This window comes from Lynx canadensis, chromosome B1 (genome assembly GCF_007474595.2).
Source record: "Lynx canadensis isolate LIC74 chromosome B1, mLynCan4.pri.v2, whole genome shotgun sequence".
In the NCBI taxonomy this organism is placed as follows: Eukaryota; Metazoa; Chordata; class Mammalia; order Carnivora; family Felidae; genus Lynx; species Lynx canadensis.
In genome coordinates, this window is record NC_044306.2 from 43,943,051 (window position 1) to 43,961,417 (window position 18,367).

Here is an 18,367-nt window from a genome sequence, read left to right on the forward strand (position 1 = left end):
TTTCTTTCATCTATGGCAAATCATCATACATCGATTTGTAGCTTTAAAAGATGTACTAAGGTAATATACCTTATTGGAAAAGAGGTGGCCCACGATACCACCACTCAGCTATAACCACAGTAATGCTTGTTTCTAAGGTGGGGTGAAGAGCTCTTAGTCCTTCCTTGTCCCTTTGTGGAACATACCACAAAAGTACAATAATGCTTGAAAAAAGAAGGGGAAACCCTGGGGAATACAAGGGAGAAAGAAATGGATTAAGCTTCCCCCATCGGCACCTACCCGGGACTTGGCACATAGTGAATGCTCAGTAAACACTCAGACCCTCTTGGAACCCTGTAATGGTAGGATAAGAAATAGGGAAGGGGAGAAGTAGAGAGCTAATGACAAGAGAAGGAAGAAACGTCTAAAGAATCCTTGCAACTTGCCTATAAATCTAAAATTATTCCAAACTGGGTTAAAATGTTTAGAGACGCTGGTGGTTATTTCAATAAATATTCCAATTGACCCATTATTTCACCATTCCTCTGGAATTCTCTGATTTCCACCTGTGTGACATTGTGCTGAAACTTCTTGGTTTTTTCCTTAGGCCTATTTCACTGACTCAGACTCCCGGATTCAACTTCAAATTTTATCACACTTCTAAAAACATCTGGTAACTTCATGACTTAGTCACTTATTCGCTGAACACAAGCATCCTAATTGCTTGTGTTATTCACTTGAAGAATGGCATTCATGGTAACAGAAAATCACCCAAATCTGGTCAAGATTTTGATAATTTACTGCTTATGTACGCATTTATAATTTTGAACTAGGGGCGCCTGGGTGGCTTGGTCGGTTAAGTGTCCGACTTCAGCTCAGGTCATGATCTCAAAGTTTGTGAGTTCAAGCCCTGCGTCGGGCTCTGTGCTGACAGCTCAGAGCCTGGAGCCTGCTTTGGATTCTGTGTCTCCCTCTCTCTCTGCCCCTCCCCTGCTTGCACTCTGTCTCTCTCTCAAAAATAAATAAACATTAAAAAAATTAAAAAAATATAATTTAGACTTGAACTGTGCAAACGGAGTTTAGGATAAGAACTTGTAATCAGGGAGGTCTTGCTTCTAACAGAGGGGGTTTCACTTTTTTGGACCTGGGTCAGGTTAGCTTGTAGTACTGGTAGCAAAACAGAAATGGGGCTTTGAACCTAAGGAGCCCGCCCTCTGCTGCCACGGAGGAGGGAGCATTCAGGACGGTGGCGACTGTGGAAAGCAGAGAATTTTGCTGTCATTCTTTTTCCAAATAGGTTTTAGTTTTTAGAGCACTTTTGGGCTTGCAGGCTTTTATTCTTTATCCCCCCAACTTCCTCTTTTCTTTCCCTCTCAACCGAGCATTAGGAAGGAATTTTTATTATGTCCTCTTTTCTGAACGCAGCTTCATGTTCCTGTTCTAGTTTTGACTTCTTCAAGTTACTATAAACCGTGGTTGTTGGTTACTGAGTGTTCTAACCCTGTAGCTTACTTTTAAGAGATGGACGTTGCAGTTGTAAGTTCTTTTTTGCTCCCACAAAACACGTGACTGATTCCACACACCCCCCCCTTCCCCATAACCTGCAGTTAGTGGCTTTCAAAATTTCAAGTTGTCTTTGGTTTTGTTTTGTTTTGTTGTTTTAACTTCTCAGACCATCAAACTAAGTCATTTAAAATTGCAAGCCAGTGCACCTATGTGTAGGTGAAATACAAGTTCCACAGCTCGGTGCTTCCCTTCACTGTTCATTCTTACAACGAGCATTCTTTTCTGGTTTCTATTTCACATGCTCCCAAATGGGTTTTGACTCGCAGTTGGAGTGGAGCCCCCCAGTGACCATTCATACACATTTGCACTGGAAGCTGCTGCAGGAAATAGGCTATTTTAGACCTCTTATTTTTTTGCCGAAAGCTAGTAATGTTACAAAGATCAATTGAAAGGGCAAAGGAAAAAAATGTGTCTGGAAAAACCAGAACTTTATAAATGACAAATTACAGTAAATGCCACCCTTCTGGTGGAATCTCAGGTACGTTCTTCATTGCTCGGCACCTTGAGGTCTGAACTGGTCTGTCTGGACTCTTAAGATTTTTGTAAAATATGGTGACTATGCCTGAATACATCAAATTAACCAACTGCGCTGTCATTTTTGATGTCTGGAACAAAAAATTCCTACGTTTATAGAATGTCTTACGGTTGAATACTTGTGATTATGAGTTTGCACATCTTGAGAACTCAACACGTTTTGGCAATGGAATTTTTCTCAGAAAGGCAAGATGATACAGGCTGGCTGTCTCCACAGGGTGCACAACCCAACGCCTGAGTCCGTGGGCATGGTGCCCTGAAACTGTTCAGCACAGGTCAGCTTGAGTCATGGGCGTGATGGGGACAGTGGCTGTAATACACTCTTGGGAGATGCTTGGAGGATAAAACCCGACCTCATCCTGCGGACAAAACCGAGGCCTAGATTGGAGCAGTTGGCCTGAGAAAATGAGCACAAACCTGGATGTTGGCTTGGGACTTGGGCCCAGGCCTTTTCCCTTCCTGTGTGATGTGGGCTGGCGCTCACCTCTCTGAACGCTGCGGCCACAGTGGACGCTGAAAACAGCCCCTGGGACCCACCATCTTGTGGCAAGTCCACTATTGTCCGTACATCTGAAGACAGGCCTTTCCAGAACGCTTTTGAAAGGGAAACCGGGAGACCTTTTGCCTTCTAGTCAGCACTTTGGGCAGACCTGTGAAATCAGAAATCAGAGGAAGGGACCTGCTAGCATTCTCAGTCCAAAGGAGGGGGTTGAGGCCTGACTCAATGCAGTTGACAAAAACCGGGACTAGGACCCATGGCTCCGTCTCCCGTGCCAAGCTCTTTCTGCAAAGCCAGGATGCCCGAGAGGTAGAACTGGAGTTCCATTTTCCCGTAACAGTGCCTTTCAATACAGTAACCAATTATTCATCTCTGACTAGGTTTCACGTTCTCACACTCCTGAATTGTGGGGACACTATGCAACAGCCTCTCTGACATCCGCTGAAATATTCCCACTTGAGATAAGGAAAGGACGAGAAAATTCATTTGGTGAATAAAAGGTCATCCTCTGCACTCTTGAAGGGTACGTTCCAAAGTGTCCCCCAACATGGAGTTGGCCTTGAGGATGGGATTTGAGATCAGAGACCTGGGTTCCCATGCCAACTCCACCTTCCAGTTAACTCCTTCGTGGCCAGTGTTCTTCAACCTCATTTTCCCCATCGGTTAAAAAAAAATTCCACCGGCATGGAATTGTTGATGTGACATGTTTGTAAAGGCACCTATCTGGTGCACAGAGGACTCAAATGTCACTTATCTTTTCCTTTAAATTAGCTAAAAAGTGAAATTGTTAACTGAATTCTATCTTTGGTCTGTTCTTGCATAATATATATTCCCACGAAGACCCACATATTCTGCTGAAGGAAAACTAGAGATCAGAGATCTATCATTTCACAGCTGGTACAGGTGTGTGTGGGGGGGGGCATGGGAGGGGGCTTGGAACAGTCTGTGGTACCAACAGCGGCTTCCATTCCCATTTCATTGCTCAATCACCCCAACTCTGGGATGTGATTTCGGCGAATCCTCCACACTTCTTCCTATTAACCTCAAATAAAAGAACAAAGTTAGGTAACTGAAGTTTCTGAAGCCTTGTTAGAGATGTCTCATAGCAAAATCATTTGGCTCTAAGGGGGGAGTCTCCATTGGAAATGTTCATCGACTCCAAGTGTTAGGTGATAATGATCACTATCCCTTAAGGACCCAAGGGCCAGGCACTATGTGTGCATTCCTACAGAGTCCTCACCTCCTCTTCGGGAGGTGGCAACCCATTATCCCTAGTTAGGAAAACTGAAGCTCAGGCAGGTGACATAAGGGAGAGGCTGGATCTAAAGCCAGTCTGAGCCAAGTGTTGGTCTACATGGCCTGGTGCTCCACACGATTTGTGTGTCCTTCCCGATACATTGTCTCTCCTCCCAGACTCCTTCAGCACTTGGTGCTTGCCACAGCATGTAAGAGTTCCATGCCCTCTTGTCCCGTTTTGGGGGGTTAGATTTATCTGTAAGCACCATTGTGTCCCCATCCTCGGGCACCTTAGATAAGATAACCTACAAGTCACAACCGGGCAAAGAAATGTAGATTAGGAATGGCTTTCTGCTGGGAAAGAAATTTTAATCGGCATTATCACTTATATTTCAGTGAACTTTCAGTCAAATGTGAAAACAACTTCTTTTGCCAACCAGCCGTGGAAACTTTGCACAGTTCACTTTGAACTCTGCAGAGGCAGGAAGTATTTATTTGGTAAATACTTATTTGGTAAATGCATGCAGAAAAGAGGCATTTTGTTTGGTCCTCATATACCTATAAACTTAGAAAATGCCTACATTATCCAAACATGAGAGGTCTTGTTTTTAAAGAGCTTGAAAAGGACGAAGTGACAATTTTGTTGCCCATTTTGAGTGCTGCACAATCTTGGCCACATTTCTCCCCAGGCCTGTTTCTATAAATGCAAAAGGACTTAAGTCAGTAGACTGTTTTTTCATACTTTGACCACCAGCCATAGCAAGAAATTAGTTTTTTGTCATGACCTAGTACACACACACTTCTGAAACAGATTTCATGAAACACTACTTACCCTGGTGCGATTCCTTACTTCCTGTCGTGGATTCTCTTACGAAAATATGGATTGTCACTCACTAAAATGATCCCATGATCCCCCTATTTGCAAAAGTGTGAAAACAACTTTTGGTCTGATGTTACCTAAGAATAAAATTCTGTAAGAGCAGAAAGGTAATTTTCATCTTATTCTTCCCAAGAATTCTTAGAAAATGAGATTTCTACTGTCACCAGCACTTAGCGAAAGCCAGTGCCGCCTCCTGCCGGTTCAGGAGCACACTAGTGGGAAACCTTCCTTTTAGGAAGGAACTTCATAGGCTGTGATGTGTTACATGCGGCCAACGGTAAGAAAGTGACAGTGTTCTGACCCTTTGCAGTGGTTCCCCACCAGGTTGTGAAGTGCAGCCATAAGCAGCCTTTTCATTGATCTTCTCCGGCAATCAAACTCATGAAATGTCCTGCCCAGTCCCCCTACCCCTGTAAGCAGAGAGCGGCCTGGCCAGTACTGAAAAAGTTTTTCCTGGTGTTAACCTAGAAGAAACCTAAAACGTCCACTATTTCCTGTGGGCTCTCCTGCAACGTTTGCGCAGTTCTGGCTTTGTCCTGTGTTCTCCGAGGAGTCAGAGAGCTGAGTTGACTTTGGTACACAGGACTTGAAAAATGCCAGGGCAGGCAGGCAGTCTCTAAGCAAAACCAAGCAGCACTCAATTAAAAACTCTGTTTGCACAGATGCGAAGGCATGGAAATTTATACGGCAAGGTCTGAATTCCAAAGTTTGTTTGTTTTAATTACACACCCCACCAAATGCATAAAATTTCACGAAATGAGTGTAGTGAAAATGTCATCTTGTCTATTTTTAGACTGAAATATGGAGCTCTTAAAAAAGCAAGGCTGTCAGAAATGTTCACGCTCGGGGAGAAAATGACTTATAACCAGGGGAAAAACATTCACACACCCAGCTCTAACAGTGGTAAACAGTTTTTATTCAGGCAATGAAACATGGAAAAAATATATTAGTAATCATTATAATCATTTCATTTGTGTGAGTATAACTTTTACAAATATTTACCTGACATATAAAAGGGGAAGTACTGTGCATATAAAATTTATGTAGATGATTATTCCACACGACACGATCCTGACAGCAGTAGTCAGTGCAGCGTTCACGCCTCCCGACGAGAGGTTCCTCACACACTTCCCAGCACCCGAGGGGGCATAGCGGAAGCAGATGGGCAGCTGACATGTACTTGTTGGCACGTGAGTACAAACGGGCATCTACTGGCAAACACACGCTTGCTAATGGCGACACCGACAAGCTTACTGCTACCTGGGAGGTTTATAAAGGAAGGCCTGGATCCTGTCCCCGGGCGTGAGAAGGGGCTGGGAAGAAGCTGCGGGGTGGGTGGGAACGCAGGATGCCCTGTATCTGGACAGGGGGTGGAGTCAGGAGTTCAAATGTTCGTATGTCCACGTGGAAGTTCTTCACAGAGCATCGGTTTAACAATGTGACTGGGGCAGACCTTGTGTATTTCAGATACCACTAAAAGGCAGAGGGGGACAAAGTGACACCTTCACGGCCCTAGAGTGAAGAGTGGATACCGGGAAGGTTCAAGCCACACCTCAGCTGTGCCTGGCCTCCTCCAGATGGGTTAAAGCATTATTCAGACTGCCACAGGCTGGCATCACGTGGGCCATCTCCATATTAGAACTATAACCAGGATCTATATACCTATATATCTATATGTAATAGCTGTAACCATATTATAGTTAATAAAGTCATTCCTTAGGAATCTTGTTTGTCCAAATCTAACTGCATGCTAAGAGGCACAGAAATGGGATCGCATTTGGACGAAGAACTACGGAAAGTGCAATCTTTAGTCTCCAGAATGCTAGCTCTGGGCACAAGGGAGTGGGTCTTCACTGGAAATGCTGCCGTTACAGTACCTTCCAGAGGAGACCCTCAGAGAGAAGTTGTCTAGTGTATCAGTTCTTTTTACCTTTACTGTGTGGGAGACCAAGGTTTCAGTGATACACTGCTCTTCATAAAACCACTGGAATCTGGAGGCCAGTCAAACCTTTTTGGACAGAAGTCTCCTCAAAATACTACGTTATTAAAATCTTTACAGAAGATGACTTCTTAGACCTTTGGCTTGGCATTCTGGGATTCCCAGACTATATTTACTCTTTAATAAGCAAAGAATAATCTGCTATCTTTTAAATTCTTCAGAATATATACATCTTTACTTTAAAATCCTTTGCCTGAAACATTTAATCTTTCAACACCCAGTTTCTCTCTTCCCAACAAGAGGCTAAAGTAAGAACCCCAAGTCCAAGAGCAAGCTCGCACGGTCACAGTAAGACTACAGGGGCAGCAGTCACGTGTAATTCAGGCCATGGCTGCCAGTCATAGTGAAGAACCAAAGGAAATTAAAGGGAGCGTTAGAGCTTTTACTCCACTAACAAAGGATGTGCTGAATCACCTCCAACCACAGCACACAAGACTTACTGATGCTTGCTCTTCAAAACTCCATTCTGAGCTCATAGAGCCACCAATGGGCCTCCTGTTACCTTTACTTAAAATGAGCGCTTTACTCTGGCTGCTCAATCAGCCCAGGAACATTTGGGGCACTTTATGCTCCCCATTTATAAACAGGGCTAATTCGGGGCTGTCTCATAAATAGCTAAGTATCTGTGTGAGGATCGTACAAAGTGTGGGACAGGTAGAAAGGTAACTGGCTGGAAATCAAATTCAAATTGAGCTAGGCTCCAGGACGAAACACGAATCTCCCCTTGGATTCCATATCACTCTGGAAGGCTGCCAGATCCTCAGAGGTTTTCACTATCATGTGCTTCTGCACTTCCTAATTTGGGCTGGGTCTGAAGAAACTAGAAACCATGTGAGAAAACTGGGCTTCTCAATATTTCCAGAACAAAAGGTGTGGGCAGGTCACTGGCTTCCAGGAGGTTCTCCAAATAAAGTAAATCTCAGGAGGTCTGACTGTAACTGACTAGCCAACCAAGTGACAAACTGGTCTGTCTTACACTAAATCTTCCCGTTAAAATGCTTCTAGATAAAGACTATCTATCCACATTTTGGCAAAGTCAAAAACAAGAAATGGCTCTGGGTCGAGTCTCAACAAGGTTGATCACCTAGTACTCCCAAAGCTATCTGGGACAGCAGCTTCCCTTCACCTCTGCTTCCCACTCTTGTGACAGGATTTACTACCTCCTACCCAACAAGTAATGGCCCTCACATGCTTTGAAGCAAAGCTCTAGGCTAAACTCTTACTCTCCAAAATTTTGAAAGGTTTTTTTTTTTTTTTTTTTTTTGCTTTTGCTTATTTTTAAAGAGAAACAAACATAACTTCTTTCAGCCCAGGATATTCTCTTGATTTGCCAGCTCCATTTTTATTCTTGTTGGAGAATATCCATCTATTAAATGAGAAGGAAGAACATTCCCTTGTACTGGCTGTGGCCGAGAGGCCAGTGGCAAAAGTTACTTGACCAGGGCCTTTCGTAATCCTTGTGCAGCAACTTCACCCACCGGGGTTTCTTTACGGGGTCTCTTCCACCAGCATGCTAGGGAAGGATTGTCGTCACCTTGGTTTTAACACACAGCTACTTTTTAAATATGCACATGAAGCCTAAATGGAGGACCATGGATTTAGAATGGAGACCACTATAAGCCTTTCGTGCTTAAAACAGATCAATACAAAACAAATAAACATGGCTGTCTCACCAAAACACAGCAGTAAAAAGGTTTAGCAACGTTCCTTTCTGCAAAATGCACAGTTAATTTCCCTAGGAGCAGAGGACTGGCAGCAGAAACCAGTTCCAGCAACTGGAGACACGAGCAGTCCATGGGCACTATGACCGTGTGCAGAGACCACATGGAACTGCTTTCAAAGCCCACGTGATTGTCAAGTCACTTCTCCAACCACAGATCATTTCTGCTGTTCTTGTTTTGTACAAAATATTAAGACAATAGGCTTTAGAATACAGCCTAAGCACCAATTACGATAAATGCATATCGGTAAGACGTGACTTCTAGCTTTAAAGGACACTACTGACCTCCCTGGGGCTGAAGATTGCACCCATGTGAACAGTACATGGCTAAAGAAAAAATGCATGTTCGAAGATCTATAGAGGTTCTCCACGAGGCACAATTTGTTGCGGAAGTTGGATCATGCAAGAGTTTTACAAGAAAGGTACGAAAACTTACTTGTACGGAATAGAGTGCATATCACCGTGAAGAGAGTGTAAGATTAAGACAACAAGAGTGCTTTAAAACACTGCATGGATTTGGTTTTGCCTACCACATGGAGGGGAGTTCACCGGCATCACGGGGAAAATTTCCATCTTGGGTTTAAAGGCCCCCACTCCGTGACCCAAGCGCAGGAAGAGCTTGAGGAGTTTGGTTTTGAGTGCAGCTCTGCTCCCGCACTCCTCTGCTCTGGGACTCAATGCTCTTTGTTCAACAATATCCCCAACGTGATTTTTGGAGTGGTTCACATGATTTTTATAGACTGTTTTGTTAAAAATTCTACCATCTAAGTTTGAAAGGATTTTTTTGCCTTAAAATTTTTTTTGAAGAACAACACAACACACTTGTGAAAAACTGCTTCTTCACCTTCTAACTGCTACCACGGCTACAGTTACCTTTTCACTAAAGAAGATCACCTAAGCCTTTTTTTTTTTTTTTTTTTACAAGTAGATTTTCTTTGTATATCTCAAATAGCAAGATGATAAATAAAGAGTAAATGTTGATTTTGAAGCAACAAACAGAAGCAGAGGAGACTGAACTGCTTTGGGACCAACTCGCCAAACCCCAGCTTTGAGGGATTCCTGCCTGCCAGGGCCACTTGCCGTGTGGTCTGAGGACTGACCCCAAAGGGGCCGCACCTGTCAAGGCCAAGGAGGGTCCCAACACCAGGACAATGAAACACTGGCAAAAAGTCTCCCCTAGATGTAAAACCTGAGTCTGGGGTCTTTATACCTACCATTCCCTAAATTCTGAGGTTGGCACTCTAGGCCACAATTCTATTTCAAGATAGGGTTATACATTTATGGAAATACGGTCTTCTGTGGAGAAGCTCTTATTTGACTATGCTTCAGAGAAAAAAGAGCAGCATATGTAAACGTGTGTGTGCGTGTGCATGTATAAACGGGTACTCAGAGTCCCTTCTTGCTTATAAACCAGAAATAACAATAGGCCAAATTATTTCCCCAAATAAAACCACTAATGTTGAACATTAAATTTCAAAGATGAAATAAATAGGTCACCAAAAAACTTAGACAGGTGGTGGACAGAGATGAGCCCAAGTAGTAGGCACAAAATCCCAAATTTAACGAGCTTGGAAAAGAAAAGACTTTTAAATGGACTAAAGATGATCGAGAAATCATGACCCTAAACTTAGCAGCCCATCTGACTGAACCTGTCAGCAGACCGTGGTCAGACGCCCCTCCTTCCGGGCCTGTGCGATACTCCAGGGATCCTTCCAGGGCTGTTGTGTCGGCAGCAAAGCGGGACAGGCAGCAGTAGGCATGTGCTTTTTTTTAAAGTTTTTTTTTTTTTTTTCTCTGCAAAGGGGCAATTTTTCCTGGATAAGGCAAGATAACTGTGGTTAAGAGAGAAGCAGCCAAATGCAGACCTGCTGAGCTAACGAGGGGGAGACTCAGTCAGTCTTTCCCAACTTCGCAATCAGCTCATCGCAGATTTTCGTTAGTTCTTCTATTTCTTGGTTCTGAAAGACAAATGACATGGTGATGTAGGCCACTTTGCATCCTGAGATCAAGGCAATTACACCCAAATAGTCCCAAGACTGGCCACACTTTGCCTAGACATCCTGACTCAGTGGTTGGTAACTTTCCTATGTCAGAGACCCTTTAAAGAAAGGGAACCTTGTCCCCTGAAAAATGTTCGTGTCGTGTTCATAAAGTCATGCTTCAGTTGAGTAGGGATGAGGGTGACCACCGGCCCTCTGCAGCTTGCCCATAATCGTCTCAGTTCCCCAATTCTCTTGTTATCATGGGAATTACCTGTGATACTTGGTAAAAACACAAGTATTCTGGAGTCTGAGTAATCCCAGGGAACACTGTCTAGGGGTTAGCAGACCTCAAGATCGAAACCCTCGCCCTAGCTGAAGGGATGCCATACACGTGAGCACATAACTGGAGACACAGGAAGAAAAACACTAGAGGCACACACAAAAAAAATGAAGTCTAAGAATCACAGAGTAGTGAGAAATAGGGACCTGATTTTTATTTACCTACAGCAGAATTTCTCAACTGCGGCACCACCGGCATTTTGGGCCGGGTCAGTCTTTGTTGTAGGGACTGTCCTGTGCACTGTTAGATGTTTAGTAGCACTTCTGGCCTCTACCCATGAGACGCCAGTAGCATCTCCCAGTCGTGACAACTAAATCCACCTCCAGATGTTGCCAATGTCCCCAGGAGGATAAAGCTGCAATCAAGGGGGAAGATGGCTTCATATATTACATAAAAAACAAAAAGAAAAAAGGTAACCTCGGAACCTAAGAAGTGTCTTGTCCCCTTTAGTTAATGCAACTTCCTCTCTGCATCCTGCCTGGGGATGGCTCCTACTCAGAGGCTTGGGAGTTCATGGTCTGCCTTGTTCGTGTCCACCTGAATCAGTTCCCAGAGCAGCTGGATCAAAGTTTGACTCTGGGCAAAAACACGAGGCTTCTGTTTCATCCAAATCCACCACAAGCCAGCCACGGCCACAGAGGAAAACCACGTGTCTCACAGGTCGTCACCCCACACCCCTCTGTGTACCTTCTGCTGAAGGGCTCTTTCCAGGGACTCCACCTTCATCTGCTCCTTCCGGAGTCCAGCGTGGAGAGCCGCGCTCTCGGCCTTCGCTTTTGTTCGAACCTGAGCAATCTCCTCATTGGCTCTGTTTGTGGTGTTTTGTTTGTGGAGTAAAGGGACAAAAAGCTCATGGTTAGTTACAAGTCACAGCTAAGGAGTCAAGATTGCTGACATCTGTGAGACACAGAGTAACAGGGCTTCATGATAAGAGAAAAACTGGTGACCCAAATCATTCCATTTAAATTTATAAAACTTCAGTGGATACACAACTGCTAAGGAAATTTCCAAGGTGCAAACCAGTGGTAGAATTAATCTCATAGGCCACAGTGACTTCAAAATTCACATGTCACTAGAAAATGGAATCATGTGACACTTTGTACAGCAATCTTAGATTTGTTTTTTAACCCAATAGCAGGCAGGGTCATCTGTGGGATTATCACAGCCAAAGAGTCAGGATGCTAACCACTGACATCTAGGACACTAGAACTAAAAGTGACTTTATTAATGAGATACAAAAGAAAATTCTAAAACTACAAATGTCAATTGATAAATGGCCAATTAATTGATGAAAGGATGCTAAAAACTCATTAGTAGAGGCATGCAAATTTAAATGATAAACTTTAAAAATTTATCAGATTGGCAAATATTAACTAGGATGATCTTATCCCATTATGGTCGAGATGCAAGAAACAGACTCAAACTGACGGGGGAAGTGAAAACTGGCACCGTCTTCTCGGAGAGTGAGATGGCTGTAACTATTAGGATTTAAAATGCATACACCTGGGGTGCCTGGGTGGCTCAGTCAGTTGAGCATCCAACTCCTAATTTTGGCTCAAGTCATGATCTCACAGTTTGTGAGTTTGAGATCCCACAATGGGGTCTGCACTGATAGTGTAGAGCCTGTTTGCAATTCTCTCTCCCTCTCTCTCAAAATGAATAAACATTTTAAAAATAAATAAATAAAATAAAATGCATACACCTTCTGACCCAGCAACTCCCTTACGTTACGTATCCACAGCAATACTTAAGTATCCACAGCAATACTTCCATGTTGCACAATGATTGTGGATAAGGACGTTCACTGCAGCAGTGTTTACGACTGAAAAACTGTGCAACTATCTAAATGCCCATCAGTAAGGAATGGAATAGTCCTACAACCTAACACAAATAATTAGACTGAGCTAGATGTTCTGACATGGAGAAGGGCCATATATACTATTAAGTGAAAAAGGAAATTTGTATCCTATGACTCCGATGTTATTTTTAAAAAAGTCCAAAGCCATGTTGGGTAGTATTTATAAAGGTGTCAAGAAAAAACTGGAAGGATACACAATAAAGCTTTTTCTTTTTTTTTGAGAGAGCATCCCCACATGCACCAGCCGGGGAGGGGGACAGAAGGAGAGAGAATCTTTTTTTAATTTATTTGAGAGAGACAGAAACAGCCAACAGGGAAAGGGGCAGAAAAAGGGAGACAGGGAATCCTAAGCAGGCTCAATGCTGCCAGCGCAGAGCCTGTCATGGGGCTTGAACCCAAGAACCGTGAGATAATGACCTGAGCCACAAACCGAGTCAGACACCTAACCACTGAGTCACCTAACGCCCCGAGGGAGTGAGAATCTTAAGCAGGCTCCACGCTTAGCATGGAGCCTGATGCGGGGCTCAATTCCACGACTGTGAGATCATGACCCAAGCCAAAATCAAGAGTCAGATGCTCAACCAACTGAGCCATCCAGGTGCTTCTGTTAATAAACCTTTAATAGTAGTATCTCTGGGGGTGGGAATGAGAGAGGGGAACTTAAAACGTTTTACAAATATGAAGATAGACAGCAAAATGTACAAGTATTACTTTTTAGTTAAAAAATAAAGTTGGATGCATTCTTCAGACTGTTCCTCAGGATAAATTCCAAACATGTTGGATTTAAGGATTAAAAAAATGAAGCCATAAAAGTACTAGAATGAAAACATGGGAGAATATTTTATATTCAGAGCAGAGAAGATCTTTGTTACCATGACAGAAAATCCTGAAGCCATAAAAGGACTGATAAATTTCACTACATAAAAACAAACAGATTTCTGCATATCAAAAAACACCAGAAGCCAAAAGACAAACTAGAAAAAATATTCAAGACTCATATCACAAAAGGCCGGCATCCCTATTTACAGATGAATAATATATAAACTGACAATAGAAAACCAGGCAAAGAATAGTCATTCACGGTACAGAAAGCATGCGTACAGATAGCTGCTCAAATAGGTTCAATTCCATGAGGTAAACAACAATCAAAACTACATTGAATAAATGCTCCATTTGCTTGTCAAAAAAAGAAATCCCCAACTAAACTGAAATACTATCTTGTATCTACTGGGTTTACAGAAAACCAAAAATTTGATCTGTGGGCAAAGCCATAAGGACAAGAGATGCTCGCACACCTAGCCTAGGGATAAATGGATGAAAATCAGGTGAGGGCAATTTGACACTTTTTATCATAATGATAAGCCTGTATATTCTTTGGCCCAGCAATCCTTTTTCTAGCATATAGATAACTCACATGCACGCCAAATGAGAACCATACCAGGTCACCTACTGCAGCACTGTTCACAGTGGATGGCAAGTACCCTGAGTGTCCAGAAGGAGGGGGCTGGTTAAGTAAATGACACATTGCAACACTGGAACACCATATGGAGGCTAAGAAAAATACAGAAGCTCTTCATGGATTGACATGGAAAGGTTTCCAAAATATAGCACTAAATGAACAATGCAAAGTATGCTGTTATCTGTATAAAAAAGGAGATTCTCATCACATAAAAAAAAAAAAGTGATCATGTGGTGTGATGGAGCTGTTAGCTAGGACAGGGGAGAAGAAGGGAAAAAGTTTATCTGAGGGGATGGAAGGAACCAAAAACTGATCACCTGGGTGAGGAAAGCGGGGGAGCCAGGGACAAGGGAAAGGGTGGGAGAGAGATCCTATAGATCTCTATTCTATTCTTTTTAATGTTTAATGTGAAGATACTATTCAAAAAATTAAATAATAAAACATACACACACACAGCAATGCAACCTAGGGTTGCAAAACAACATTGGGTGGTTTTTTTTGGCCTTTCTCAATCTCCCCACAACATCACAAAACATGAAACAGATCTCATTGCGAGCTCTCACTTGTCTAGTTTTTCCTCCGCGTGGATTTTCAGGGCCTGATACCGCTGTTCCTCTTGTTTAACTCTGGCTAAATAATCCTGAGCACACTTTTTCAAGGCTTCTTCATTCTGTTCCAAAGTGACAATTTAAAATAAAAAAAACTGGTCATTTCATCTTTCTTCAACTAGTGACATCCCATGTATCAGAGTTTTCATTTTTGTTTTTAAAATGAGAAAACCTCACTACTTCAAATGCCTTTAAATTCTACTCTGATAATTCACAACAGGCACATGTAATTCTTACTGAAGAAATTCTGGATACTTTCTTTGCGTATACATTTTGAAAACACAGTAAGGTTCAGTGACACCGATAAACCTAGTTTAGGGAGGCATTCTGAGTCTCATTGTAGGGAAACTAGGCAGTCTCATTTTTATTTTCCTACGGAAACAATAAAGAATGTTCACTGCTATAAATGTATCTTATTGATGATATGCAACTAAGTTGAATATGCCCACTTACAAGCTAAATCTGAAACATTATACTTATTTTCTTCTAGAATATGTAGCCTGAATTTTTCAGGGCTAAATTTTCCTTCTACTAATATTAAATTGGGGAATTATCAAAAACAATTTCTGGAAGTCTCCTAAGGTCTGAAGGTTCCACACTTCTTCTACTCCATGCCACACTCTGGCTGTGGCCTGACCCAGGAGAGGAAATGACCAAAACATGCCAGCCGGTGGGCCAGATGCCTGAACCACCACAGAAAGAAAAAAGGGAAAAGAAAATCTCCAGCTTCACTGGAACAGAAGGTACAAGACCAATGATACATGGGCCCCGAACCCCCGTTTAGAAGGCTACCCACACCTCTGGCATACATGTTTAAAGATCCATTACCAAGGAAATACACTACTACAGAGACAAAAGGAAAAGGACATGCTACCTTCTTGAACCCTTCCAGAACGCCTTTCAGGTTCTCGTATCTCCTGAAGAGATCAGAAAGGGACCTTTCCACAGAATTAAGGTCAGCCAGGGCCTGCTCCTTCTCCATGGTCAGTTGCTGGAAGCTCTTCTGAGAGGTCATATTTGTCCTCTGTTCATCTTCTGTGAACCACAATCAAAAGTAAAGGCATATTCATTCAACAGATTGTTAGCGGCTGCCCTCTGTCAGCTAAGCAGTATTTTTGGTGGGGGGGCCCCGGCAGCAGACATAGCGAAGTTCCTCTCAAGGACTTAGGTTAGTGGGGGAGACAGCTGCTGACAAGTGAGGGGGGAAAAACAAAGCAGAACAAGAAGGGTGGGGGTTCCGTTTTCATATAGAGTGACCTCTCTCAGAAGAAAGATTTGACAGGGACCCAAAATTGCTGAGGGAGGGCAGGAGCTGTGCAGCTACCCAGGAGAATATTCCAGCAGAGGAACAACAATGGCAAAGGTCCCATGCTGGGAAGGTATGAGGTGATATGGACTGTAAAAAGTATGATTTTAGTGCTTAAGAAGTGCTTTAAAGTAGAGAAAGACTTAGGCAGTCAGTCCTGCTGATATTGGCTACTGAGTTATTCCAACTTGAGAACCAACCACTGTTGTTTTGTAAAAGGTACCAGTGGGTCTAAATGAGGGAAATATGATTTGTGGCAGAGTTAAGGACACTGAGCCAAAACGAAGACCCCACTGGGGGGTGGGGGCGGCGCACTAATGATGTGGCTAGGCCATCAACACTCTAGGGGCCAGGTGGAGGGCTTTTCACACAATTCAAGCATTTGCTGGCCTCTGAAATGAACGTAACTACAGCTTATCTTCATTATTTGTAGACTGTGTATTTGTGAATTCATCCACTTGCTAAAATTTATTTGTAAACCCAAAATCAATACTTGTGGTGCATTCCCGGTCATGCGCAGAGTGGCAAAACATTTAAGTCACTTGACAGGCACATTCCAAGCCAAGGCTGATCAGGGTGACACTGCCTTCTTGTTTCCTACTGTAAACAAGTGTCCTTTTCAGTCTACTTAGTACACCATGATATTTTCTGCATTTCTGTGCTTTCTGTTGGTGATTTTTGCTGTTTAAAATGGCCCCCAAGTGGAGGGCCAAAGTGCTGTTTAGTGCTCCTAAGGTTGTAATGTGCCTTATGGAGAAAACACCTTCATCCGATAATCTTCATTCAGGCATGAATGATAGCACTGTGGGCCAAGAGTTCAATGGTAACGAGTCAACATTAAATGAGATGTCTTTAAACAGGTATACATAAGACAAGGTTATGTACTGACAAAAATGTTGTGACCAGAGGCCCGCAGCAACCTCACCCTGTACTTTCCCTAAAGCGATGGTTCAGTATTCAGCATTCGCTGTTTGTGGCAACTCTGTAGAACACAACCACTGCAAACAGTGAGAATCAACCGGATCTAGGTGATGTTCGAGCTTGTGTTCTGATTTGAAAACCATCCACGGAACCTATGGCTCACACCACACACACACAAAAAAAAAGTCCTTACCAATCATTTGAGCAATGGTCTTTTCATATTCAGCCACAATTTTCCTTAAAAAAAAAAAAAAAATTATCAGAAGAGATTTTTCAATAGACGTTCCTGAAATGCTGCCCCAAACAATTAAACACATTAACAAATGAACATTTCAACAAATAAGTACTTGAACGATGTTCAAATGAACAAATCTACCCTTTTGGGCAGCCTGCCCCATCTAATTCAGTCACAAGTTTTATTTTACGGTCTTAGTTCCAAAAGCATTTCAGTTATTCAAAGACTTTAAAGATCACCCTGTCGTGTTAACCTTTCTTTTCAGTGAAGTGCCATAAAGTTTCCCTGACCCTGCCGACCCTGTCCAGGGACTGGCGCTCTTCCCTGTGTGCCTCCCTACTGTCACTGGTGGTGCCCATCACTGTGACCCTGCATCCAAGTCCTTTATGATGGCTACCGTAAGCTCTCTAAGGGCAGGGGCTGTCCCTTCCTCTCCGCCACACCTGGCATGGGACCTCACACCCAGGAAATGCTCAAAACACAAGTAATACAAGAGCTACAAGTTAGAGCAGGCATATTTAAAATATGTCTTAATCATTCAAGTGCTGACTACACAAATGTAGAAATTATGCTTTTTTCTTCTTCTTTGATCCTATCTTCAGTTATTTCACAGCCTCTAACTCTCCATTCTAGGGAATGAGCAGCAAAAATAAAAAAGATTTCAATTTAAGGTCAATCAATTTTGTTTCTGGTTAACATGCTTTTTATAATCTATTTGATGGTGATGAAAGTTGAAGCCATCATGCATAATTAATTTGAGAAAAGTATTATAGATTATAATGCCTCCAGAATCGAGTATGTCGATAAATCTTATTCTTCAGTTCAAATGGGTATCTTTGCACAAATTGATGTCTTTTCAAAAGACAAGAATCATGTGGGTTCTGCTTACATGTAATGTTCTCAACATCCCACAAGAAGCTACCGTATGTGAATAATTGGTCAGCAATCCTCATAAAAAGATGCTGTCACAGTCACAAATTAAAGTGCAAATATCAATGCCCTCAAGTTCTCAACACCAGGTTCTGTGGAAAGCAAATGCTTTCATCACTTCATTTATATGAAATCTAATAATGCATAAAGGTATCCAATCCCTCCCCCAAACCTCCAGTCTAACCTCATCTCCAATACTTCTTGTCGGGTTTCTTCGTATTTTTTCTTCCATTCATTTGCTTCGATTTCCTTAGTGATTATCTAAATTATAACAGAGATAGAGCTTGGTTTTACTGAATCTATTACAGTTTGAAT

General features: G+C 42.6%; 1 protein-coding gene across 11 annotated transcripts in view; it reads right to left on the reverse strand.

Moving 5' to 3' along the window:
* Positions 1-5,589: 5,589 nt before the first annotated feature.
* The window catches only part of TACC1 (transforming acidic coiled-coil containing protein 1), a 90,421-nt gene continuing 77,643 nt past the window's right edge, over positions 5,590-18,367 (reverse strand). For 8 of the 11 annotated variants that reach the window (XM_030312595.1, XM_030312594.1, XM_030312596.1 and 5 more), the window contains 6 exons: positions 18,237-18,313; positions 17,081-17,124; positions 15,535-15,695; positions 14,616-14,722; positions 11,423-11,543; positions 5,590-10,371 (listed from right to left, as the gene is read on the reverse strand). In XM_030312595.1, coding sequence (XP_030168455.1) covers positions 10,303-10,371; positions 11,423-11,543; positions 14,616-14,722; positions 15,535-15,695; positions 17,081-17,124; positions 18,237-18,313 — 579 coding nt within the window. In that variant the 3' untranslated portion in view covers positions 5,590-10,302. Of the gene's footprint in view, positions 10,372-10,896; positions 11,091-11,422; positions 11,544-14,615; positions 14,723-15,534; positions 15,696-17,080; positions 17,125-18,236; positions 18,314-18,367 lie in introns of those variants that run through there. The other 3 variants (XM_030312590.1, XM_030312589.1, XM_030312591.1) reach the window with 3 other exon arrangements.